This window comes from Cyclopterus lumpus, chromosome 17, assembly GCF_009769545.1.
Source record: "Cyclopterus lumpus isolate fCycLum1 chromosome 17, fCycLum1.pri, whole genome shotgun sequence".
In the NCBI taxonomy this organism is placed as follows: Eukaryota; Metazoa; Chordata; class Actinopteri; order Perciformes; family Cyclopteridae; genus Cyclopterus; species Cyclopterus lumpus.
The window spans coordinates 1,866,988-1,894,947 of record NC_046982.1 but is presented as its reverse complement, the minus strand read 5'-3'; the positions used below and the strand labels follow the sequence as shown (position 1 = coordinate 1,894,947).

The 27,960-nt window shown below is 41.4% G+C and overlaps 1 protein-coding gene across 3 annotated transcripts; it reads left to right on the top strand.

Moving 5' to 3' along the window:
* The first annotated feature begins 3 nt into the window (after positions 1-3).
* Positions 4-27,786, top strand: si:ch211-267e7.3 (ADAMTS-like protein 2). 3 transcript variants are annotated; one of them, XM_034556287.1, is made up of 20 exons: positions 4-226; positions 7,801-7,890; positions 8,137-8,237; positions 13,906-13,981; positions 15,035-15,137; positions 15,586-15,731; positions 15,892-16,015; positions 17,681-17,761; positions 18,079-18,254; positions 18,368-18,767; positions 20,456-20,524; positions 21,252-21,558; positions 21,893-21,993; positions 23,544-23,670; positions 23,886-24,099; positions 24,961-25,116; positions 25,205-25,375; positions 25,498-25,674; positions 25,904-26,057; positions 26,145-27,786. In XM_034556287.1, exons 1-20 carry the CDS (start codon positions 134-136, stop codon positions 26,291-26,293), a joined length of 3,015 nt encoding a protein of 1,004 aa, XP_034412178.1. In that variant the 5' UTR covers positions 4-133; the 3' UTR covers positions 26,294-27,786. The 3 variants fall into 3 exon arrangements, with proteins under 3 accessions (XP_034412178.1, XP_034412179.1, XP_034412180.1); XM_034556288.1 differs by having other exon boundaries at positions 22-226; positions 26,148-27,776; XM_034556289.1 differs by lacking the exon at positions 26,145-27,786 and having other exon boundaries at positions 75-226; positions 25,822-25,913.
* Positions 27,787-27,960: the final 174 nt, after the last annotated feature.

Here is a 27,960-nt window from a genome sequence, read left to right as displayed (position 1 = left end):
ACCAGAAGGCGGAGCTAAGTCAGAAGGGGTGGAGGAAGGAGGGTAGAGAGAGCGAGAGAGAGAGGAAGGGGGTGAGGAGGGGAGCGGAGGTAAGAGGAGGAGAAGTGTGGTTGGTCCATGACATGAATGAACCATGTTCGGTAACGGAGGCTTAGCTCTCCCGGTGTGCTCGTTTCTCCTACTACACGTCCCGGTTCTCCCGCTAACGAACAACTGGCCCGTTAAGGTAAATAGCTCGAGGAACAGCCGTCTGTTCACGTCTCACGGCTGAATCCATTTGCAAAGCGGGTACAAAGTTCCGAGGGGAACTGGGGAGTGAACTCTCAAGCGTGTCATTTTGATCCGGTCTTGATCACCGTGTAGTTTTCACCGTAGTGCTGGATCACTTTGTACCCGGCTGAGATAAGAACACGGCGTGTGATAGAAGTCCAGTCCCCGGGGCTGTTGGGCTTCCGTTGGAGCGTTTCCCCCTACAGTGTAATGTGTATTTGAAGGGAGGCTGAATGCCGGGATGTAACGGAGAAGAGGTGCTACTTTTCTTGCGTTTCCAGCGGGTTTGGATGCGTGTTGCATGAAGGAAAGAACGGCCACGGCTTGTTAAACCGTGGCTCAGAGATGTGTTTACATCACGACACACAATAGTCAAGTGACATCAGTTATGTGCATTATAAATGGTGTCTGGCGTGATGCACATGCCTTGGTGTACCTTCTGAGGGGGTCTGTCTCGTACGGCTCCCCAACTCAACGTGCCTGTGTGTCTCTGGTTGTGCAGCTAGAGACCTGTCCCACTTCATCCATGGGATGTAAACGAAACAATGCATGCACATATACATATTCATGTTTGATAATGCAGGCAGATTGTTGCAAATGGAATTTAGGGTTCATTTAAGATCATAAGATTGTAATTTGTGTGTTGTCTTCTTACTTCTCATCATTTTCACATACGTCTACAAGGACTTGTGTTTGGGTCTCCAGTACTGCCATCCCATCCAGAACTCTGGCAGTGTCTGTAAGAGATTGATTGTCAGTCCTTACTGTACTCATTGAGGCCCACTGGTAAATTGGGCATTCAGGTACAATTGTAATTACGGTACAGCTTACATTAAGTTACTAAGATACAGTGTATTACAATGTGATACTGTGTATTACAATGTGATACTGTGTATTACAATGTGATACAGTGTATTACAAAGTGATATAGTGTATTGCAATGTGATACTGTGTATTGCAATGTGATACTGTGTATTACAAAGTGATATAGTGTATTACAAAGTGATACTGCGTATTGCAAAGTGATACTGCGTATTGCAAAGTGATACTTCGTATTGCAAAGTGATACTGTGTATTACAATGTGATACTGTGTATTACAATGTGATATAGTGTATTACAATGTGATACAGTGTATTTCAATGTGATACAGTGTATTGCAAAGTGATATAGTGTATTGCAAAGTGATACAGTATATTGCAATGTGATACAGTGTATTGCAATGTGATACTGTGTATTGCAATGTGATACTGTGTATTACAATGTGATACAGTGTATTGCAAAGTGATACAGTGTATTGCAATGTGATACTGTGTATTACAATGTGATACTGTGTATTACAAAGTGATACAGTGTATTGCAATGTGATACTGTGTATTACAATGTGATACTGTGTATTGCAATGTGATACTGTGTATTGCAATGTGATACTGTGTATACAAAGTGATACTGTGTATTACAATGTGATACAGTGTATTGCAAAGTGATATAGTGTATTACAAAGTGATATAGTGTATTGCAATGTGATATAGTGTATTGCAATGTGATACTGTATATTGCAAAGTGATATAGTGTATTACAAAGTGATATAGTGTATTGCAATGTGATATAGTGTATTGCAATGTGATACTGTGTATTACAAAGTGATACTGTGTATTACAATGTGATACAGTGTATTACAATGTGATACAGTGTATTACAAAGTGATATAGTGTATTGCAATGTGATACTGTGTATTGCAATGTGATACTGTGTATTACAAAGTGATATAGTGTATTGCAATGTGATACTGTGTATTGCAAAGTGATACTGTGTATTGCAAAGTGATACTTCGTATTGCAAAGTGATACTTCGTATTGCAAAGTGATATAGTGTATTGCAAAGTGATACTGCGTATTGCAAAGTGATACTGCGTATTGCAAAGTGATACTGTGTATTGCAAAGTGATACTGTGTATTGCAAAGTGATACTGTGTATTGCAAAGTGATATAGTGTATTACAAAGTGATACTGTGTATTACAAAGTGATACTGTGTATTACAATGTGATACAGTGTATTGCAATGTGATACAGTGTATTACAATGTGATATAGTGTATTGCAATGTGATATAGTGTATTGCAATGTGATACTGTGTATTGCAATGTGATACTGTGTATTACAATGTGATACAGTGTATTGCAAAGTGATATAGTGTATTGCAATGTGATATAGTGTATTGCAATGTGATACTGTGTATTACAAAGTGATACTGCGTATTGCAAAGTGATACTGTGTATTACAATGTGATACAGTGTATTGCAATGTGATACAGTGTATTACAATGTGATATAGTGTATTGCAATGTGATACAGTGTATTACAATGTGATATAGTGTATTGCAATGTGATACTGTGTATTGCAAAGTGATACTGTGTATTACAATGTGATACAGTGTATTGCAATGTGATACAGTGTATTACAATGTGATATAGTGTATTGCAATGTGATACAGTGTATTACAATGTGATACTGTGTATTGCAAAGTGATACTGTGTATTACAATGTGATACAGTGTATTGCAATGTGATACAGTGTATTACAATGTGATATAGTGTATTGCAATGTGATACAGTGTATTGCAATGTGATACAGTGTATTACAATGTGATATAGTGTATTGCAATGTGATACAGTGTATTACAATGTGATACTGTGTATTGCAAAGTGATACTGTGTATTGCAAAGTGATACTGTGTATTGCAATGTGATACTTCGTATTGCAAAGTGATACTGTGTATTGCAAAGTGATACTGCGTATTGCAAAGTGATATAGTGTATTACAATGTGATACTGTGTATTGCAAAGTGATACTGTGTATTGCAAAGTGATACTGTGTATTGCAATGTGATACTTCGTATTGCAAAGTGATACTGTGTATTGCAAAGTGATACTTCGTATTGCAAAGTGATATAGTGTATTGCAAAGTGATACTGCGTATTGCAAAGTGATACTGCGTATTGCAAAGTGATACTGCGTATTGCAAAGTGATACTGTGTATTGCAAAGTGATACTGTGTATTGCAAAGTGATATAGTGTATTACAAAGTGATACTGTGTATTACAAAGTGATACTGTGTATTACAATGTGATACAGTGTATTGCAATGTGATACAGTGTATTACAATGTGATATAGTGTATTGCAATGTGATACTGTGTATTGCAATGTGATACTGTGTATTACAATGTGATACAGTGTATTGCAAAGTGATATAGTGTATTGCAATGTGATATAGTGTATTGCAATGTGATACTGTGTATTACAAAGTGATACTGCGTATTGCAAAGTGATACTGTGTATTACAATGTGATACAGTGTATTGCAATGTGATACAGTGTATTACAATGTGATATAGTGTATTGCAATGTGATACAGTGTATTACAATGTGATATAGTGTATTGCAATGTGATACTGTGTATTGCAATGTGATACTGTGTATTGCAAAGTGATACTGTGTATTACAATGTGATACAGTGTATTGCAATGTGATACAGTGTATTACAATGTGATATAGTGTATTGCAATGTGATACAGTGTATTACAATGTGATACTGTGTATTGCAAAGTGATACTGTGTATTACAATGTGATACAGTGTATTGCAATGTGATACAGTGTATTACAATGTGATATAGTGTATTGCAATGTGATACAGTGTATTGCAATGTGATACAGTGTATTACAATGTGATATAGTGTATTGCAATGTGATACAGTGTATTACAATGTGATACTGTGTATTGCAAAGTGATACTGTGTATTGCAAAGTGATACTGTGTATTGCAATGTGATACTTCGTATTGCAAAGTGATACTGTGTATTGCAAAGTGATACTGCGTATTGCAAAGTGATACTGTGTATTGCAAAGTGATACTGCGTATTGCAAAGTGATACTGTGTATTGCAAAGTGATACTGCGTATTGCAAAGTGATACTGCGTATTGCAAAGTGATACTGCGTATTGCAAAGTGATACTGCGTATTGCAAAGTGATACTGCGTATTGCAAAGTGATACTGCGTATTGCAAAGTGATACTGTGTATTGCAAAGTGATACTGCGTATTGCAAAGTGATACTGCGTATTGCAAAGTGATACTGCGTATTGCAAAGTGCTGTCGACTAAAGAAGACAGCATGGTGACAGCCAGCCAGCCTGTCTGGGTGTCTTGGGGTCTCATGGTTGAAACTCTAAACAGATGCTTTACCAAAGGCTGTGCAAACAATTGTTTGCAGACTCTTTTTCTTAGCAGCATTTACAGTTCTTCGTCTAAACCATAAGCACTGCTTGGTTTCTATGCACATGAATGGACTGAACAATAAGGCCCTAGAGATGAAATTACATATTGTTCTGTTTAGTGCTGTTTTTGTAATCTTTAAGTCCATTCATTCTTGCCAATGAAAGAAAAAAAGAAAAAGACATACTGTGCAGTGAGCAAGAGGTTTCTGGATGTGAAGCTGAGCTGTGTGGATGAAGTTGACTACACTTTAAATTGATGGTAACAGTAAAAAAAAAAAGACATGAACAAAGTGGTGTAGTGCTCTCAACAACTGGCATGTCATCTGAAAACCTTTGTTGGCAAAGACGAATGAAAGACATTGTCTTCCAACAGTTCTAAAGCAGTCTTTGCATATTATTACACTTAAACATAATGCACAATAGCAACAGTGAGGCAATGCTTTCTATTGAAAGGCTTGAGTTTATTGTGTTGTTACCATCTCTTAGTTTGAAATAACAGTTTTCCTGTGAGCTTTACATACTTTACATGCATACTATATATCCATCCATCCATCCATCCATCCATATATATATATATATATATATATATATATATATATTGTATGCTCATATTTAAATATGTTAATATGTCTGAAACATTTTTAAATGTGTTTAAAAGTTTAATATCCGAGAGCTACTTTAGCAAAGTAGCCCAATGCTTTTAGAATCTAAGAATATTAGATAATTTAATTGGCCTATATTTCAGAGACATCAACATTTTTACATATGTATTGCACCTAAACAATCAAAGTGGACTCCATATTGGAGCCTGAAAAAAATTATATTTTATTCAAGGCAATTATGGCACCGATATTTGAGATGAAAATCGAATAACAATGTATCAGCCGTTATAAAAAAGGTGTTATTATTATTAAAAATAAATATTAAAAATAAATAAATATGATTTAATTATAGGTGTAAAAGTGCTAATTTAGACATTTTGATTTCAGATAGTGGACTAATGTCTAGCTGACCAGAGACTGAATTAGCTATCCCTCTGTTTGTGTTGTAAACTGAGTCTCCCTGTGCTTTGTCAAACCGGTCCGGCCGCACGTGCATGTTAGTGCATGTGAGTCTCTCTGTTGTTTTCTACTGTTTAGGTAGTTGCTTCCGCACTGCATTGCGCTCCTACTGTGGTTACCGCTGATAACGCCGTCCCCTGATAGCTTCTATCCTCCAGCTCATCCGCCGCCATGTTGAGAGCCGTGTGGAGGCAACCCCTCAATCATAAATATGCTCAGAATTAGGACTTTAGCACCTTTAAACACATTTAAATCAATAATATCATGACGTCCCTCCACAAATAAATCTGCAATCTTTAGACAAAGATGAAAGAGGTGTGACTGTGTCTCAGTGGTGAGCAGGGTCGTCCTTCAATCAGAGGATCGGTGGTTCGATCCCCGGCTCTGCTAGTCCATGTTGATGTGTTTTTGGGTAAGACACTTCACCCCAAATGTCTCCTGTAGCTGTTCTACAGTGTATGTATGTGTGTGAATGTTAGTTACTCCTGATTGGCAGGTGGAACCTTAGCCCCTCCCTTTAGTGTGTGAATGGGTGAACGATGTCATGTAGTGTTAAAGAGCCTTGAGTGGTTGGAAGACTAGAAAAGAGATCTACAAGTACAGTTCATTTGAGTGGAGCCACAGTCCGCACCATAGCATCATATCACACTAAGCACGCCCACTTTTTAGCAATCAAACACAAAGTATTTGATTTAAAGCCCTCTTGTAACTCTACCATTCAAATATTCTGTTTCTCTGGTGAATACGTCACTGCCTTCGGTTTCACTGGGACAGAATAATGACAAAGACATTTTACGGATGAAAATGAAACATGTCGTGACACAAACATTTTTCTATATGACCATAAACAGCAATTTTCAATTCAATTCAGTTTATTTTGTATAGCCCAATATCACTTTACAGGGCTTTACAATCTGTACACATATGACATCCCTGTCCCAGGACCTCACATCGGATCAGGAAAAACTCCCCAATATATAGCAATATATTATTACTATTATTATTTGCCGATAATATCGATCTTTCTGATATCTGCGAGGCTATACTCCACTCTTTCAACTTGTTCAAAATGTTGTGATTGAGCTTTGCAACATTGTTAATAGTTGATCATAAACAATGGGTTAGTATACTTTTTGTTTCCAATCCAACTTTGCGCTGCTGATGGTTACTGAGCCATAACAATGCACTGGCACTGCTGCAATGCATCCTCCCACCAAACATGAACCTGTCTTTTAACTTTTAGAGCAAGCAACTACTACTGTCTATTTTCAGCTCTCCAATCATACAAATATCCCACAAACACAGAGATGTGTGTGTTGAATTAGCCAGAGGGTAATCTGACAGAGTAAGGAGCCTGTGTGGGCTTGTTGAGACAACACAGTAGTGGAACGTTGTGCGTGTGCGTGCGTGTGTGTGCGTGTGTGTGTGTGTGTGTGTGTGTTTGCGTGCGTGCGTGTGATTTTAGAATTTTACATTAGCTCAAATTTCACACGCATTACATTTACTTTGATTTATACATTACTGATTCTAATGATGAACCTCTCCTTCATATTCTCATTTAGCAAGAAACAGATGTTTAACTGATGACACAATTAACACATTTTTGGTATGCAGCATTTATGGTAGGGGTTTTCAGTATAGTAGCCATCCAAAAAAGTGAAATACTGACCTTTCAGAGAGCACCGGGCAATTTCCATAAAACAAACAAACCCGCATAGAGTATTTCATCTAACATCTATAAACGTTAACTTTACGTTTCACACGGGACACAACCACCTGGGTGACACCCCCTTTCTACGTCGACTATGATTAGAAAGTTATTTGTGAAAGCTTATATCAAAAACAATTGTAATCCGAAAGAAATACTTTTCCCTCGAAACAATCATTGATAATAAAGTATACGTGATCAGGCGTATAGATAGACCTGTTATTTCAACTCCAAACACAGACGTTCTCTTCTGCAAAGCTCTACCCGCAGAGATACATTAATAATGGGCTAGCAAATAAAACAGCACATACAACTTTGAGTTGGTTAGGTAAGGTTACTTTAGCTGGAGAATTAACGGGTCAGTTGAACTAGATCCATATCCCCATGGAAATATATATATATCGTTACATCCCCCTTATATATGGGGGGTCATAGAGTAAAAATGATCCATGTTCATGTGTACATGTGTGTGTTTGGGGTGTGTGTCTGCCAGGACAGAAGTGAAGGGAGGTTGGAGCAGCGTACCACCCATCTACAATCACACAGCTTTGGGGGTCAGAATGTCAAACAGACAAGCAACAAGGTACTGTGATCACACTCCTACACACTTTAATCTGTTTCCTTGTCTCACTTTTGACATGTAATGTAATTGTAAATTGTGTCTGACTGTAATATTGCAGATAGAGCCATTTTAACCTTGTGTCAAGGGACAGAATGACTTGAATGAGTTTCCTGCCAAACCTCCATTTGTAATGTCATACCTCTCCCTAGTGGAAATGACACGTCAGATCAGGTTGCTTTTACTGACTGTTATTATATTTTCTCCCAGGAGGTGTTTCAGTGGTGGGGAGAGTGGTCCAGTTGGTCCTCTTGTTCCAGGAGTTGTGGAGGAGGAGTGAGAAGTCAGGAGAGGCACTGTCTGATACAGAGGTAGTGTGTTCAAAAAGCTATATGGTTGCATTTATAGAGGGAGAATTTCTATGTTACTCTTGTGTTGTGGATGTTTTGGTTTGTACACAGGGGAAACTTAGGCAAACGTACATTCATGTGAAGGTGACCAACTCATTTAAGCGCCCGTAGCAGCTCAAACCAGGCCCATGTTGGAGGCATTATATGGGGAGGGGGACAACACGTTTCCTTTGTTACTATCTGCCTGTCTTTTGTTATTTACTGAGGCTATTAAAAAGTTCAGTATCCTTGTATGCATGTTGTCAGATGGGACCGGTCCTGACCGATGGGGCCATCCTGAATCCATTACAGCTTGTCGGGACAGCTTCTCCACTTAAGCCATGAGCCACTTGAGGCCATGCTTTACAGTGATTTTACAGCTAAGGGGCGGAGCTAAAATCACTGTTGCAAAGGGATTGTATATCACAGCCCCTCATGGCTTACTGCTTTTATCAAACAGTTTATATCTGGCAAGGTTTTATAAAAGGTTTTATAAAAGACAACAAATAATATTCTTTCCACAAAACTAAAATGTAGTTTTAATCATTTAATTTGTCTTCTGTTGGGGCCAACACCATTTGCTGTCTGAATTATACTCTTTTTGTTTCTGTTAAAATGTTTATTGTTGAAGGAAAGAAGACAAATATCAATACAAAGTTGACTCTAAACTTTTGAATTGTCTACTACCGTCAGCAACTGTTATGCTAGTTCATGTTGTTACAGTGTAGACCGTTAAACATAAAGGATATCGCTAGAAATGAACGAGAGGAAGGTCTGCCTCCATCTGTTTATGTACATTCCTGGAGAAGCATAGTTTTTTATAACAAACTATTCATTTATACCAGGTTTTGATGATGGCTTTGTAATGCCTTGGTCTCACAGAAACCTCTGCAGCGAGAGAAACAGGATGTCTCAAGACATGGTCAACGTCATTATGAAAGCCTTTAGTTCTCTGTCTATGTTCAATTCAATTCAGTTTATTTTGTATAGCCCAATATCACAAATTACAAATTAGCCTCAGAGGGCTTTACAATCTGTACACATGACATCCCTGACCTTTGACCTCACATCGGATCAGGAAAAACTCCCCAAAAATAACCTTTCATGGGGAAAAAAGGGAAGAAACCTTCAGGAGAGCAACAGAGGAGGATCCTCCTCCCCGGATGGACAGATGAATAGATGTCATGTGTACAGAATGAACAGCATTTACAAAGTTACATAAACACATTACATGAATATGACAATGTATGGTAACATAAAGGTTTCACACTCATAGCTCCTAATGGCAATAATCTCTCTGGTTTCAAGACGGGCATCAAATAGTTTCTGAATCATGGTGCTGCGGAGGCAGTAGTTTATTTCTGCTGCCTTCCTACCTTGCATATTATGGGCCACATTATGGAACCTCATCTTTATGGAGCGCTGCATGTTGTTTAGCAGGTGGATTTCTGTCTGGAGAAGGGCGCTGCTCAATCTACTCCTCCATAAAGATTCAACTTCAGTGTTTCTATTTTGAAGCGGGTTTTAGGTAACTAAGTTTGTTACGTTGTAACCTGTTTTGTGTGTAGAAGTGACCCTCTGTAACCCCGTCGCTAAGCAGTCATGACGACATATTAGTCACATTTCTTTTATTTGACTACTGAATACTGCAAGTGCAAAGGAATTAGAAGTCAGTGGGATGTGGAAATGATATCACCGTTATGAACTAATCAGATTACTTGATTTTAACTACCCATTTTATGATACAAATTATTTCCCTGTTAAACGTGGAATCTGTGCGTGACAGCATATTTGTCTGGTGTATAGGAAAACACTGAACCTCCATTTCTGTTAGGTCCTGACCAATCCTGTCACCATGTCAGGAGATTTAAATGATTAATCAAGTTACGCTGCATGACATCATTAATATTAAATATTGTTTAGCCAACTGGACCCAACATACATGAAAGTTCATTATTTTGGGATTTTGGAGAGGTCTGTTTCCACACATCTCTGCCAACTACAGCTATGTTTGTTATAAGAGGGGAAATGCAATAGCACATTTTATGTTAAAATAAGCCCCAAAATAGCACTGTACCTTCTCTCTTCAATAAACAGAACCTCAGCTGCACCACTCCACCCACCCCGGTGCAAGTGGGTTGGTTTGGAGACAGGAAATAACCAAACACAATGTTTAGCCAGCAAATGGCTTTGTGTTGTCAAAAATAGAGCCCACAGTTTTAAGAATGAAAGATATAAATCACCGTCTTGGGTATTTGATGATTCCTTCATGTCTTGTACACTCGGTGTACGTAAAAACATAAAGAAAACACAAGTAACGTTATGCGCACAGCAACATGGTAGAGGAGTGAGTAGAGACAAGGCCATACACAAAGGGAAGTTAGAAAGAGAGCGTTGATAGAATGTGTGTTTGCAGCCATCTCATCACCTTTGACCTCCCCTTCTCAGACTTGCGGAAATGTCTGTCAACCAAGATTAACGCCACTCTGCCCTCACTGTGGGCCTTCATCCCCCTTCTTTTCCTGTCTTTGTTATTCTCCTTCCCCTTTTTTCCTCTCATGTCTGCCCCTTTTACTACTCTTTCTATTTTTACCCTTTTCTCTCCTCTCCACTTATTCTTTTGCACACTCTACCCTAATCCATTCACCTAGTGCCCCTTTTTCCTCTCCTGCTTTCCCCCCCTCCTCTTCCTCTCATGCCCTACGCTCATCGCCTTATACCAATTAGATGTGACACTCTCACATAGTGACCTCTCGCTCACCTCTTCCTGGAGTCTCTCCTACTTTACCGTCTTAACAGTGTAGGAGGATGGGCTGATAGTCAGAGGTGTGTGGGGGGTGCCGTTAACATGGAAATGAAAGACAGATGCATGGACTCCTGTAGGTCCTTCTCCACCCACGCACGCATGCAAAGCTCTGAGACCCATGAGATGTATTTCATCAGCTGGTTTAAAGTGAATGAAGAGGTCCTATCTATTTTACTGTCAAAAAACACATTAAAGTTGTAATTGTTCCTCAGAGCCAGCTATTGTTGATCAGATGGCATGTTTCCTCTGAAGACATGAATATTTGAACCGTAAGTAGTGACACAATCTCAATAGAACCAAATACAGCAAGCTGGTAATAACATTTGTACTTGCCAATGCCATGTCTGTTTCATTTTATCATTCATTTGATAATAAAAGTTATTGATTATTGAAAGCCACTTACAATAAGTGCATTCAACTTCTGCTTCAACTGATGAATTTTGAACTAATAGAGAAAGAAATGCCTTCTCATAGTGAGGAAGTAGCAGGCTGGTTGGCAGTAGCACAGCATAGTGGACGGACTGGGATGTATGGTTTGACCATATCTTAAATGAGTCCAAGCCATTTGCCGCACTGTTGGCAAATGGCTTAAACAGCCACAGGGGAGCCAGTGCACGGTGCAGTGGAGAGGGGTAATGTAGGTGAACTCAGGTTTGTTGAAGAGCCACGCTGCTGCATTCTGGATGAGCTGCAGAGATCACACGGCACATGCAGGCACACCAGCCTTGACATGACAAGAACCTGTCTGCACTGACTCCTGGGTCCGGAACTAACGTGTCCTTCTGATATTATGGAGAATAAACCCCCGACCCATGATGATGCATGGCAAGCTATCCAGGTTCCTTGCAGTCCGAGGGGACACCACAGACTTGTCAGTGGTGATGGAGAGGCCTTCCCTGAAAGAAGAGCAGCTTAATCTTTCCGAGGTTCAGCTCCAATGAGCAACAAAGCAAAGAAAGACAAATAGACAAAGGACAGGACTATAAATACAAAATAAACTAATAAGACAACAAGACACAGGTGGGCAGACATACGGGCAGGCTGAAAGCTGATTGGTGGAATAAACAAAGGAAACTCTGGGTTGAAGGGCAGCAGAGATTCTGGGTTGCTGGGTAGCTTCGGGGATTGACATTTCTTCGACCCACACTTTTATTTGGATGACCAAGAAGCTTGCTCGCTGGGGGCTTGCTGACTTTCGGGGAACTGGAACAGCCTAACTGGTTCCCAGGAATGAAATTAGCCAACTAAGAAGCAGACTGGTAGCTTTGAATGAGTGCACTGAGTCCATGTCTGGTCGGTTCGTTCTGTCACAGGTTACAGATTCAGGGAGCAGGGGAAGGACCCAAATGCAGACCTGGAGGCAGGCCAATGCAATAAAGATACTTTAACAAACAAAACAGGCTTACAAAATGGAAGTCCAGATGGCAGGCAGGCAACAAGGTAAAGAAAGATGAACTGGCAAGCAACAGGGAAAAGACAGTCAAGTACTTTGGCCTACTGAGGTGCTTTCCCCTCAGATTGATCTGACTGACACCTCCGTGTTCATTTCTCTTTGCTGACATCACCCACGGACACATTTGTTGTTGTATAAATATATTGGGTTTATTCTCTTTTGCTGAGGCATGCCAAGATAGCGGTGGAAAAAGCTAACACTTGTACCCCAAGAGCGGTCAAAACCATTTGGCCTTTTCAGGGTCCAACACCTGCGTCAATCATGATCTGATTGACTATATAGGCAAGCACAGGACCACAGAACAGCGCCACCCAGTAGACATATATAGTAACATATTTTCATTACCACATTTGGCTCTTACAGACAGGACTATAAATACACAAGAAACTAATCAGACGACAACACACAGGTGGGCTGACATGAGGGCAGGCTGAAAGCTGATTGGTGGAAGAAACAAAGGGATCAGAGCAAGGTTGACAAAACTAATACAACACAGGTGATGCACAGAAAAAAGGTGGGGAAACCATAAAGGCATATAGTCAAACAAACACAGGACAAAAGAAGCAGGGTAGTTCAAAATAAAGTCAATGACAGATTTAGTAATGGGTGAGATGTCATGTATGCCGAGTGTGGGCATGATTGACTGTATGCCAGAGAAAAGGTTTTGGAAAAAGTTGTTTGTGGTTGGTAACATTGCTTCCTGTTCTTTACTTCACCCTACATTTCTGAACACCACTAAGCCTCAACTGGCATCCCACAGCCGCGGTGCAGGAATGGGTTTTGTGGTGGGGACTGTGGTCAGACCCAGGACAAAGCTTTGTACATAATCTGGTACACTTTGATTGCACAATTAAGAGGTTTGATCTTCAAAACACGTGTGTTCACAATTGAATCATAAACTGATTGTATTGATATAAATGGTGATGACACAGAATAAAGGAACACCCACAAAGCATGGTAAACAAAATGGTGGGTTGCCGACATCGCCGCAGACCCCGATGCACTGTGGACCGTCAGTGCATCAGGGTCGTGACACAAAATGTTGCACAAGAAACGTGAAATTGTTTTTGAGATGGATAAATTTAAGATTAAAAGCTTTCCGTCGACCTCACCTAACTTGACTCATCTGTCTTGTTAGCAAAGACACAACTGGAGAACTTGTATTCAGTTCTTGAACATATGAAGTAGTATCTGACACTGCCATTGCCTACTCTTGCTACACCATATTGAGGAGACAAAGGCCATTACCCTCTCTCCGACGTGATACTGGGATTATAGTGTGGATGTGAAGCTATAGGCAAGGCAATATACTGCATCATTTGATATATCTTGTGTGTTGTCCACAGTATATTAAACATACTGTATTGTTCTGTATCCTTTCTCTGTCTCAGGCTGTCCACAACCCAGAACGTAAACAGTTCATATTGTGTTGGCTCTCCTAAACAGTATCAGCTCTGTCCAAACCAGGTATGATGCTACATTGATATTGATACAATACAAATGTGTACTTCATTGAGTCCTTAACCATACAATACAGAGGTAAATGGAAGATATTTGTGAGAAAAACTAAATAAGTCTTTAAAGGGTGACTTCTGTATTTTTTAACATGGACCATATTTTTCCACATTTCTATGTCTAACTGACTAATAGGGACAAACATTTTTTGAATTGGTCCAGTATCGACCCGTCCAACAGAATTGCATTGCTAGCCATGTTTACTTGTACATGTCAGCTTATGTCATTCACATATACTGCAACAGGAAATAAACTGGGACACATTTGGAATGTTGACGATCTATTGAGCAAGAACGCTGTAAACGAGCTGCGAGGTGTCAATGTAACGTCCACTAAAAGTGCTTGCTTTGCCGATGACAGGCTCAAAATATTCTAATAAGTGTCTGACAGCATTATGGAAAGGACCCTTTTCTTTACCTTAGCCTTGATCCGGTCTGTTAATGGTTGTGTCCTTGTTTCATCTGAACATTGGACAGCAGCTGGTTCCCTTCCTCTGCCTGTTGCTCTCTCTCCTCTCTTCTGCATCATAAACTCTGGTTCATATAAATACGGGCAGCCATGCAATTCAAGGGTCTCACCCACATTGTCAAAATCATCTAAATATTCAGCCATGACATTGAACATCTTTTAGATAACACTTAACTCAACTTCCTGTACTCTGACACACCAAACTCTGCCTGTTTCCACTGTTGTCCTCTAGCAAGTGTCACCTTGTGAGATTTCAGAACAAGATGTCTACCTTGAGTAAGACTTATGAAATAATGTTGTCGGTCAGTTATACAATTCTGAGCCTCTCAGTGGCCAAAACACGTCCTTTTAGTGGAAGGAAATGACCCGATAGGATTACACTGTAGCCCGTGGGCGTCTGCCGTCTACAGTGCTCTAACTCAGTACTGGTCCAATTACAACAAGTGCTGCCCCCATTAGTTAGATAGAGTAAAAGACATGGGAACATAGGGTCCAGGTTGAAAAATAAGTGTTTGTGTGTTTCGTTGTGTTTTTCAGCCCTGTCCCAGCACCACTGTGAGCTTCAAACAGCACCAGTGTTCCCAATTCAATTCTAAAGCCTTTGGAAGAAGATACTACCAGTGGATACCTCTTTACCCTGGTATGATATCAATCTCTGGTCTTAGTGTTCCAGTCCTTTTCAGTCTTCCATCTGTCCACCTGTCAGGTATCAATCTTGAACACGTGACACGTGACAATGCTTTGCTCTTTCTCTATGCTCTCTCCATACTCTTCTAGCTAACTATGCTGGACATTAAGATTCACACGTCTTGAATAAATTAAAGTCAATTGTTGAAAAATGGTCAATTCTCATTACATTACATTTGGGTTTGACCACAAACATGACATATTCTATTGTTAATAAGTCCAGCAAATGGGAACGATTGAGTTGAACTGCTCTACCACCTTCAGTTAAAGCTGCACAAGGCTACATTACATTTGACCAATCCCAAATGATAATCACATAACTCAATTAGTTGTAGACTTCATTGCACAGAAATCTATCATTATGATGTCACTAAAGTAAATATCTTTAATCCCCTCTGTAGCCGATTACATCAGCATCTCCAGTAAGCCATGTGACCTGCAGTGTACAACCATCAGTGGTGAGAGACAGCTGCTAGTTCCCGCCCACGATGGTACGTTCTGCCACGATGCCAAATACCATGGAGTCTGCATAGAGGGAATATGTCAGGTAACCCAACAAGAACATTATATGATGTTATTTTTCTGGAAGAAAACATTCATGGTTTTACTCTCATTCAAAGCAAATGTGTCTTGTGTGGAAGAGTGCTCATCTAAAGGACTAACAAGCTGAATGTCTTCAGTGTTTTGTAATTCCTCGTCTCCTCCAGCCTGTAGGTTGTGATGGGGAGCTGTATGGCAGTAAGACAGTAGACAGATGTGGGCTATGTGGAGGCAACGGGACGTCCTGCCAGCGCATCTCTGGATCATACAGGAAGGCACTCACACAGTTAGGTAACACACACACAAGTAGACAGATGTGCATAGATATATTCATTATGAAGCATTATCATTAATGTCTAGTGTTGAATTTGGTTACACTGGCACAACAACACTAATTTAGCAGGAAAGTCAGCTGCTGTTTTAACAGAATATCTTGACATACCATGACATATCTTGGCTGGATGACCATTATTGCTTCTCACAGAATTTTACTTTTATGAGATTCTTACAGCAGTTTGTTTAAATAGTATACATTTTGTCAGCCAATTTTAGATCTCAGTCTTAGTCCTTTTATTTCTTTAATTCTTTAGTCCATTTCTAGTCTACTAACATTTGTTAGACATTTAAATCTTGCCTTAATTAAAGAAAACCAAGAACAGTTCAGTCTAGTTATAGTCGATTACGTGATTGTTTGACAAAAAATACTTTCCACAAAGATATAGAGAATCTTTGATAGTTTTTTTTTGTCACCTCTTTGTGCGTCAACATAATTCTACGGACATGTAGTAACAGTTACTCCCTTTGTTTGTGGTTATGTATTCTGCTCCTTTTGTTGGTTTGTTTGTCGTTTTGTCAGCAAGATTACGAAAAAGTCCATAAAACTTGGTGGAAGGGTGTAAATGCCTTGTTAACTTGTAAAACACACTAACCAAAAGCATTAATCCGTTAGTCTTTGCACTATTCCAGCAATCAGCAACCTAAAGGTTTAATTCACAGACTAAAATGCTGTTGTTTCCCATCTCTCTGCTCTCCAGCTCTCAAACTACTTCTGAGGAAGAACATTCAATTCAAAAGACACAAATCCGTCTCTGTTGTCTTTTCCAGTTTGTCTTTCTGCAGAGGCCACTGGGTTTTACATTCTGTTTCCACACGTAGTGAACCTTTCTGTTTTATTTCTAAATTGTTCTTATTTCAGTTTATAGTCGCCGTTTGATTAGGTGAGACAACAAAAATGCTTTGTTGGGTTTAGGCAATACAACTACAACACATACATGTGTCTGGTGCATGTTTGCCTCCGGACACCTGGGTGCCATGGAAAAAAGGTTGTTGGATAATATATTCACAATTGTCTTCAATTATAATTATTATATTATATTATAACATAATAATAAAATTGTCACTTAAAGAAATTACAACTACTACTCAACTATTGTGGTATCTAGCCATGCAGATTGTTTTTGTTTTATATGTCCAGTTTTCGACTCCCAGGTCGAATACAAATCAGTATAAAATGAATGGTTATCGAAGCGTCTCAAAAAGAAAGTTGATATCTTGTTTTAGAAAACACTTCCAATTAAACTGCAAAATCTGTGGATTATCCTCAGAAACAGGTGATTGTTAGAGTTTTTTTCCACAATTTGTTCATGCTTTGACTACCAAAGAACTTAAATTAACCTACAAAGCTGAACACACAGTATAGAAGCTTCATGATCTGCATGGTGAGGATACCACGAGGATGTGGAAACGTTGGAAAATATGTTTTGGTACAGAAACTGAGATGGAATTGAGGTAATGCATCTAGTTTCCTGGTAGTGTCCCACCATAACCGTGTTTTAGATGTTTAAGCCATGTTGGTGTCTGTCTTTTATTTCCTGTGGTACACACATGTTTCCTGGTGATTAGCTCACAACTGACAATGCCTGTGCCTGTGTGTAAAGTAGGTGCTTTTGTCATCAGGCTATGTGTTTGTCACCAACATCCCAGCTGGAGCTTCAGACATTCAGATCATAGAAAGACACAAGACTGAGAACATCCTGGGTGAGAACCTACTACTTCTTTTAGCTCGTTAAACTGATTATGAAATCTACAGATGTAAAGCAAAAAAGGGCCATTGTGGTTCTGAATTATTTTGTATTATGTATGTATACATATTCAAATATACTGTATATCCTTATGAGCTAGGCTAAACATGGTCTGGACTTATATTTGTACTGACTCTATAGAGATCATTTGGATCTTTTTAACTCTAAGTGGTCTGTCCAAAACAACAACCAGTAGCTATATTGTAAGTACTACTATCTCCAGTGTTTGACCCTGTTTTGAATATTGGAGTCTATGTTTCCTCTCCTATCTAGCCCTCTCAGATGAAGCTGGTCATTTCTTCTTCAACGGAAACACTGTGTTTGACAATCCTCAAAACTTCCATGTGGCAGGAACAGTGATTAAATACCGCCGTCCAAGCAATGTCTTCTCTGATGGGCTGGAGTATATCATTGCCCAAGGACCAACACTTCAGGGCCTGAATGCTATGGTAGTAAACACACACGGGCCAAGTATATGTGTGTCTCATTTTACTACAATAACTACATCTGTTCAGTTCAAGTATACAGTAGGTAACATGTGATTTTCTCTTTGGACCTGAAGTACTACAACCTGAATGGGAAGCTTCCCCACATCACTTACGAATACACGATCCCCCGCACACCTCATGACCTCACTGCCGCTGAAGACATCACAGCAGGCCCCGCCTGCTCCCATCTTAACCTGACCTATAACGAGGTCAACGAGGACGTCGGAGTTGATCAACTTAGAGCGACCAATGGGAGTGTGACATCTGTCCATCACTACAACAGCCAGCTGGGAGCTGATGACCAATCACATGTCCAGCTGCAGGAAGAAGAGGAGGAGGAAGTACTTTGGGCAATCAGGACACCCAGCCCCCCGCCGCCGGCTGCCATGTTGGTCTACAGACCGGCAGGTGTTACCGGTCATGTATTCAGCCATAATGATGTCGAGCGAGGACCTCCAGTGCCTGCAGGCTACCGTGAGTCACAGATGAATCTGTCTTCTAATAATTAAGCTTTGAACTCTTTTGAAAATTATAACACATTTGTGCATAGAAGCTGCAAATATATAGTGTTTCAGTGCTGGTTCTTCCATTAATAAGTCAACTTTGAAAGCTTTGTCCATTTTAGCAGATAGTCAATCATGGAGTAAAAATAGGCAGCTAACAATGTACTGACAGAGCAACAGTGTCAACTTTTTGTCAACTGAGGACAGGAGGCTACGCTGCCACGGCGATGCTGTACGGCGATGCTGTACGCCGAATCTGTACGCCGATGCTGTACGCCGAAGCTGTACGCCGATGCTTTACGCCGATGCTGTACGCCGAAGCTGTACGCCGATGCTTTACGCCGATGCTTTACGACGATGCTTTACGCAGATGCTGTACGACGATGCTTTACGGCGATGCTGTACGCCGATGCTGTACGCAGATGCTTTACGCCGATGCTGTACGCCGATGCTTTACGCCGATGCTGTACGGCGATGCTTTACGCCGATGCTGTACGCAGATGCTTTACGCAGATGCTGTACGACGATGCTTTACGGCGATGCTGTACGCCGATGCTGTACGCAGATGCTTTACGCCGATGCTGTACGCAGATGCTTTACGCCGATGCTGTACGCCGATGCTTTACGCCGATGCTGTACGCCGATGCTTTACGCCGATGCTGTACGCAGATGCTGTACGCAGATGCTTTACGCCGATGCTTTACGCCGATGCTGTACGCAGATGCTGTACGCAGATGCTTTACGCCGATGCTGTACGCCGATGCTTTACGCCGATGCTTTACGCCGATGCTGTACGCAGATGCTGTACGCCGATGCTGTACGCCGATGCTTTACGCCGATGCTGTACGCCGATGCTGTATGCAGATGCTTTACGCCGATGCTGTACGCCGATGCTTTACGCCGATGCTGTACGCCGATGCTGTACGCAGATGCTTTACGCCGATGCTGTACGCCGATGCTTTACGCCGATGCTATACGCCGATGCTTTACGCCGAAGCTGTACGCAGATGCTTTACGCCGATGCTTTACGCCGATGCTGTACGCAGATGCTTTACGCCGATGCTTTACGCCGATGCTGTACGCCGATGCTTTACGCCGATGCTGTACGCCGATGCTGTACGCCGATGCTTTATGCCGATGCTGTACGCCGATGCTGTACGCCGATGCTGTACGCAGATGCTGTACGCCGATGCTGTACGCCGATGCTGTACGCAGATGCTTTACGCCGATGCTGTACGCCGATGCTGTACGCCGATGCTTTATGCCGATGCTGTACGCAGATGCTGTACGCCGATGCTGTACGCCGATGCTGTACGCCGATGCTTTATGCCGATGCTGTACGCCGATGCTTTATGCCGATGCTGTACGCCGATGCTTTATGCCGATGCTGTACGCAGATGCTGTACGCCGATGCTTTACGCCGAAGCTGTACACCTATGCTGCATTAGTCCACTATATGACCAGTATATCATCCTGGCTATTTATTGGTCCAGCTCTAATGCAAACCTGACCAATGACAGAAACACTGTTGTAACTCGCCCCCTCTCTTGCTTTCAGAAACCATTCTCTTTTAGTCTGAGCTGTTTTGTGGCTCATCTGTCTGTCATGAATGTACTGTATCAAGCTGCATTTGTCTAATGAGCTTTTCTGTTCATTAAGGAAGTTCCTCCAACTCGATTGACGAGCCCCCCACTGCTGATGACAACACTTTAGTGCACCCTCTCCTTGGTAGGAGAGACACATGAAGCCTCACACCTTTGTGTTAAGTGTTTAAATATGTTTAAGAAAATAAAACATCAAAACATTTATTTTTTACACTCAAAATATTATGCACAGGGAAATGTCAAGACAATGGTTATGATATTGTTTCCCTATAATATTTGCACAGTGGTGTGGATGCTAGCACTGTCACCTCACAGCAAGAGGGGCCAGGGTTCGATCCCTGATCCCGGTTTGGGTGCATGTTCTCCCAATGGCAGCGTGGGTTCCCTCTGGGTTCTGCGGCTTCCTCCCACAGTCCAAAGACTCGTAGAATGTGAGCGTGAATGGTTGTCTGTCTCTATATGCGATAAACTGCCGACCTGTCCAGGGTGAACCCAATCTCACCTGGGATCAACTCCAGCGCCCCCGCAACCCCCAATAGGACAAGCGGTTCGGATAATGGGATGTTTGCAGATATAAGAAAAAAAACAGCTGGTTTGAGATAGGCCTCTATATGGCAAATCCTCTACACAAATGGATTGGATTGGATACCTACAACAAGCCCTACTAATTATTGCTGTTTCGGTGTTTCTTGACTTCTGGCCCCCATGTAAAGAGAAGAGGCCATAGAAATTCCATTTAAACAGATAGAAAATAATATATTTCAGTCTTAACAATATTACAATAATATCCTGAGTAATATCTGTTAATATCCAAAATACCCCTACATTCATTCGTTTCTATCCATTCACAGGTAGTCAGAGTGTTCATTCTGCAGCCCTGCCAGAAGATGCCCCCTATCTGCTACTGGAGGACTTGCACTACAACCACACACACTCCCTAACACACTCAAACACACACTCTGTGGAGAGCACACTTACTGATCCACACTCACCAGCAGAAAAACACATGTCTGACACAGACAAAGGGACGCACACAGTTACTGACACACACTCTGTTACACACACAGAAACAGAAACTGGCCCACACTCAGACACACACACTGCCATCTCGGTACAGCTGCAACACGTGCCTGCAGTCCATGCAGCCAATACAGAGAGGTATGAGGCAACAGCTGTGGAATTCAGTATATGCATGAAGGGCACTGTCATGCTGTAAGATGTCCTACGGCTTACACTTTCATAATAGTGACCATCATTTGTTCTCTCTTTGCTTATAGCTTATAAAGAGCAAAACATTATATGAATTGAATGATATTGACTTCTTGCTGCAGGCCGTGTTGTTTACCCTCATTTTTAATATTACTGTATTAACTTTCCTTTTCTCCTGACTGCATCATAATGATTGCCTTACTGGGTTTTTATCAAATGAACCGGAAAACAATCAGGATTTTAGAATATGTGCCTGTCTGTCTCTGTTTCTGTCTCTCACTAGTAATGACTTTGACGTGGGTTTGGAGCCAGATATTAGTCTGGCAGACATGTATCGCTGGAAGGTTTCTGCTTATGCTCCCTGCAGCTCCACCTGTACAACAGGTAAACACATTCATAACATGCACACAAGTACACCAATATGATAACACCCACATTAGTTTTCTGTTCTATTTTCTGATGATACAGTTTTTGAAAGTTGTTTGCTATAGAACATACAAGTGTGGCTGGAACTGTGATATTGCCTTTCAGGACATCTCAGACAGAGTACCAGACCCCAGTTTAAACATTAGTGTGCCGGTAACCACGGCGACATTTCACACCGCATTTCCATCTAATATTGGTGAAAGTGATTACCAGCTTGTTTGGATCTTTACCCAGGCTTTGTATGCTCCTGTTCGCTGTTCAGAATTAATCTGGTGTTAAATTTAGGAGATACAGTGAAATAAATCTCATCAAGTGTAATAATTCAATGTTAAGGGTCATCTAAATTATCAGTAAAATATGATGCATTATTATTGATTGAACTAACCAGCATTATATGAGAATTAAAAGCTCCACCTTGAACAGAGAGAGTGGTTCAGTTGCAGATCCAGATTTTACTCACAGATATAACAAATAAAATATGATGCATTATGGTTCAATAAATTATTATAGCATCATAGTAGTGATCATAGTTTTTTTAATGTCAGGCTAAAACTAAATTGTATGTCAAATCTACAGTGAAGGAAAGGAATTGAACATCATGATCATATCTGTGTAGCACTACAGACATCCCAAAGATTGCATTTGTTTCTTTATTATGCCTTATGTAAAATCAAACAATTTAGAAAACAAGCATTCTGGAGGCAATGTGCCCATACAGATGAAAATCATATTGTGAGAGAGTAAATACAGTATTGAACGAGGTATTAGGACATAGAATCCCAACAGATTGTATACCTGGGCAATAATACTACAATGTTGCTGAAGGAAAACAATTACATTAAAATAAACGGGCGTATAATGGACCCATCCAGACAGTGGTTAGATATAGCACAGACAATATTTGTTATGGAAAACAATGACTCCTAATCAAGAATGAAAGAAGATGATTTTTACAATTAATGGAACAAAAATGATTAGGTTTAGTAATTAAGATATAGGCACTGTCTAATTTCCTATGTAAACAAACACAACAGGCAATGTCGAGGGCAGCAGTAATGTTTGGGGTCATGCCCATATATTGGACGATAAGTCGATATATTCATTATTGTGACAGGTGTAGCCCTATATCACCTGCAACATACATGCATTGTAAATAGACCTGTACTTTTATTTCTCTTTTCTAGTCTTCCGACCACTCAAAGCACTTTAACACTACATGTCATCATTCACTCATTCACACACTGATGGGAGGGGCTAAGGTTCCACCTGCCAATCAGCAGTAACTAACATTCACACCCCGTAGAACAGCTACGGGAGACATTTGGGGTTCAGTGTCTTGCCCAAGGACACATGGACATGGACTAGAGGAGCCGGGGATCGAACCACCGATCCTCTGATTGAAGGACGACCCTGCTCACCACTGAGCCCCAGTCTCCTTGTATGTTGTTGATCTATCTCTGTGCTCTGTGTACTCTCTGTTGACATTGTGTGTCTATGTGTATTGCCAGGTATCACCACTAGCTACGCCCTTTGTGTCCGATACGACGGTACTGAGGTCGATGACAGTTACTGTGACTCTCTGACCAGACCTGAGCCCACACATGAGTTCTGCACTGGGAAGGAATGTCCTCCAAGGTACCACCCTTAGTGGAACTCTTCAGACTTTGGCACAGTTTCTTTTGAAAATGGCAAAGAAGAAGGAAAGAAACAAGAATGCCATACTATAGATAAATAGAATAAAAACTCAACAGAAGTAGGAATGACTTCTTTTAATGTGACTGAAATGGTTTTATACACCAACTGTACCTGAAATTGAACTAAATGTCTGACCATCTTGCAACTCTCCTCAGATGGGAGACCAGTGGTTGGAGTGAGTGCTCTCGAACCTGTGCTGAGGGTGTTCAATATCGTACTGTGCGCTGCTGGAAGATGCTGTCGCCCGGTCTCGACTCCTCTGTCTACGATTCACTTTGTCTGTCACATGATCTTCACAAACCAGCTAATAGAAAGGTCTGCCTTGGCCAGAGCTGTGGACCCCAGTGGGAGGTGTCTGAGTGGTCCGAGGTAATACACCATGCCACGCTGCAATGTTTCTGGTGTCAGGCTGTGCAATGGTACTGTCAATATTGATGTGTGGTACCAAAAGTCTTGACATCTGATATGTGGTCAAAGCAGTCAAGAACTGCCAGCATGCATTCTGTTGCCCAAAAGTTAATGCAAAGGTTTCAGAATCAAAACATTTCCCTCACTAGAGTGTGCAGTCATCATTAAGACTAACTAACAACGCATATTGGTGGAATCTTTGCAGGAGGAGAAAAAAATACCTTTTGAAGATGAAGCTACATTCGAATTGAAATCTAAGACCTAAAACCAAAATAATACAAACAATAATAACCCTTGCACCCATCCATTCATTAATGTTGGAGTCATTAGGGGGGCCGAATGCAGGACAGATGTCTTTCAAGTATCTCCTGCTCCTGTTTGAGGATCTAAGGGCTCTTGGCCCAACTAGGACGTTCAATCCAAGCGTCCACCTCCGGTACTGAGAGACAAAGCCAGTGCAAAAACTGCACTTCCTCAAATGGCCTCTTAATGCTGGCTCAGAAAGCGCCAGCATCAACAGACCTCCATATTGAAATGGCTAACTTCACCGTTCCACCGACAGTTAGGCTGTTCTACTGATCTACTGTTTTGAACCAGCCCTGAACCTTCCAAGGCCAATGCTGACAGACACTTCTCTGCTTCATGAAATGTATCTAACAAATAAGGATGGTGTCCTCTAATCACAAGCCAGCGAATGCCACTGAGCAACTCTTGCTCCACACGTGTATAAAATCAAGTTGTACATTTTTCAAACTGTACAGTTTTTTGCAATATTGATTTTCATAATGTATGTGTGTGTTTGTGTGTCACTGTGTATGTTAGTGCTCGGCCCGTTGTGGCTCTCGGGGTGTCCGCACTCGGGAGGTCCGTTGTTCCATGGAAATGAGACTCTGTAACAAGTCTTCTCAGCCAATAGAAAGTCAGGATTGTGAAGGCCCGCCCTGTGACAGAAGATGGACAGTTTCTGACTGGGGACCCGTGAGTTAGACACTCACTCAGCTTTGAGCATGGTGTACATACATCACGCATGATCGCATCTCCAATGAAACGTGTCTGTGTGTGCCAGTGCTCCGGTGTGTGTGGAGAGGGAAGGATGGTCCGTGCAGTGACCTGTCGATCATCAGGTGGGCTAGTGATGTCAGAGGAGCAATGTGACCAGGCGCTGCGCCCGCTGGCCATCTATCCCTGTGGTGACAGAGATTGCGCCCCCCACTGGGTGGAACAGGAATGGCAGCAGGTAAACGATTAAAGAAGAAGTCCTTGGGATTCTTTGTTAAGGCATATTTTGGCTGGTGGGGGAATTTGTACTTCTTCGAGACCAGAAGTCAAGTTTTCTTCTTTTTTTTTAATGTGTTCCAGTGTAATGCTACATGCGGGCGCGGCGTGCGTCACCGCAAGGTGGTGTGTGTTGGACTGGAAGGTGGTGTGTTCAAAGAGTTTCCAGACAGCAGTTGTGACAACACCAACAAACCAGAGACCAGCTCTTCCTGCTTTCAGAGACCCTGCTCCAAATGGTTTACCACATCCTGGTCTCAGGTACCTGTCTGTCTGTAATGCCTACTTACTGATGAACAATACATAACCACAAGGATCTCAAATCACGGGAGGCTAATTGTATACATTCCTGCACCTTCATAAATATTCTGTCTGTATTATGTCAATTCATGAAATCTTGTTTTGTAGGTCCAGCTGTATTTGGACTGATTGTCTGTTGGCCTGATCATCAATAATATGTAGAGATCAATGTCCCCTCATGCCCCCTCAGTGCAGTAAGACCTGTGGGAGGGGCGTCCAGGTTCGGGAAGTGAAGTGTTACCAAGGGGAGGAGCTGGTAACCAGGGGCCACAGCTGCAACTCTGCCCACAGGCCAGAAGCCCGACAGAGCTGTGAAGTCCAGAGCTGTCCGACAGAAGCACCAGGTACAACACATTTCAGCAAGCTTTCTACTCCATCAGTGGAGGATAAATAAGTCCCACTTTTTATGGTTTTTGTGTGTGTTTATCCAGCAGCGGCCCCAGCAGCGTCAGTAGTAGTAGAAGACTCCTGCCAAGACAAACCAACAGCCAACTGTGCCCTGGTCCTAAAGGTGAAACTGTGTTCCCACTGGTACTACAGAAAGGCCTGCTGCCAGTCCTGTAAGGCACCAAGACCCTGAAGTCATTACTGTAACCTCTCACCTCAACCCCTGGTACCAAAGGTCACATTACATTCGTATTGGTGCTACACAAAAGCCTGCTGCTAGCAATGTAAGGCCTTACTACATTCATTGTAACCTTGTAACTCTTCCTCCTATCACTGATGTCAAAGGTCAACCTGTGGTCACTGGCTTTACCTTCTACCTGTCAATGTTATACCTATACCTTATCACTAGTAAAGATAACGGTAAAAGCCCATCCACCCCTGTGTCCATCACTGCATGTAACTCCAATTCTATTTTCAAAGTGGTGCCACCTATAGTAAATGTCTGTAATCTATCCATTCCCTCACTTCTTAAAGGAACAGTACGGATATTTTTAAGTGGGTTTGTATGAAGTACTCTTCCATAGTCAGTGTATTACCTATAGTAGATGGTAGTCAGCACACTCCCAGTTTGGAGAAACAGACAGGAGTACCAGCATGGAGCAAAGCAGTGTACTTCTGTGGCCACCTAGCCTTGAGACAGCTAAACAATACATCTGTACAACGGGGACCTGAAGCCGGTAACTTTGCTATTGCCCAAGCCTCCAGATTCCACCAACCAGTCATTGTAGAGTTTACATTCATGTCTATCATGTCAGAATGCCATCACATTAACCTATTTCCATCCCAAGTTTGTGTGAAATTGTCACAAGCAGCATATGAACTCTTGAGTTATGGCCATAAATGTGTTTTGTGAGTTCACAGTGACCTGAGCATCACATTTGAATCAGTTTATCCAGGTTTCCAGGTGGACAGTTGTTCCAAAGTTGAAGAAATTCCCTGCAGGCTGAGAATAGGACAGACAACCCAAAAATATAACTCCAAAAAAATCTGTGTCATTAATGTTCCTCTAAAGCGAGTTCATCAAAAAGCACATGAAAGCCTGTGCTGCTCTGTTGTTACTGTGGCAACAGAGAAGGGCAGACTGGACCAAGGACAAGAAGTCCTGCTTTACATATACGGCCCTGTATTATTACTCGTGCCATGCTGATATGGACGCTCTTTTGTCAGCTACTTAAAAATATGCAGATGTCTTCATTTTGCCTACACCTCCTCACAGAGCTTCCTTTAGGAGACACACAAATCCTCATACAACTTCTCACATCTGCAGTTGTACTGCCCAACACCTGGAAACACTTCAATGTAGACACATTTTGATGCTGTGAAAAGTAACATCTGCAGGTACAGTAACGTCTGAGCCAGCGGTTCTACTGCTGTACGCCTCTCAGGTGGGAGGGGGTCAAAGTTCATCACTGGAGAAGCTGTCCTGAGAACAGAAGACAAGTACAAACATGGCACAACCCCAAACAGCTGAGTGAAAACTGTTGAGGCCACTCTCATCCATCAGATACTCTGCATACATGTAACTGTCAGAGTGTTGTTTACCTGTTCTACTGTAGTTGTTGTTGTTGTTGTTCTTGCTTACGGTATTTCACATAAAGAATAAAAGGTCCACTGTTTTTGACACGCATCTGTCTCTGACCTGTGATTGCTGGAACCCAAACAACCGGCTTCCCTCAGTAGGTTGGGAGGAACGTGGAGGGAGACTTTAATAACAAGGTTCAGACCTGGAACTCACTGTTAGTGAAAAGCTTAAATGTCAATGTCTTTCAGCGTAACCATGGTAATTCAAGCTGGGCTTGT

Bases quoted from the DNA above. Each gene is read 5' to 3' on its own strand.
- si:ch211-267e7.3 (XM_034556287.1), top strand. From the start codon at position 134: ATGTTCGGTAACGGAGGCTTAGCTCTCCCGGTGTGCTCGTTTCTCCTA. The intron at 13,982-15,034 runs GTATGATGCTAC...TGTGTTTTTCAG, and splicing joins ATCAGCTCTGTCCAAACCAG to CCCTGTCCCAGCACCACTGT. The intron at 21,994-23,543 runs GTAAACACATTC...GTGTATTGCCAG, and splicing joins CAGCTCCACCTGTACAACAG to GTATCACCACTAGCTACGCC.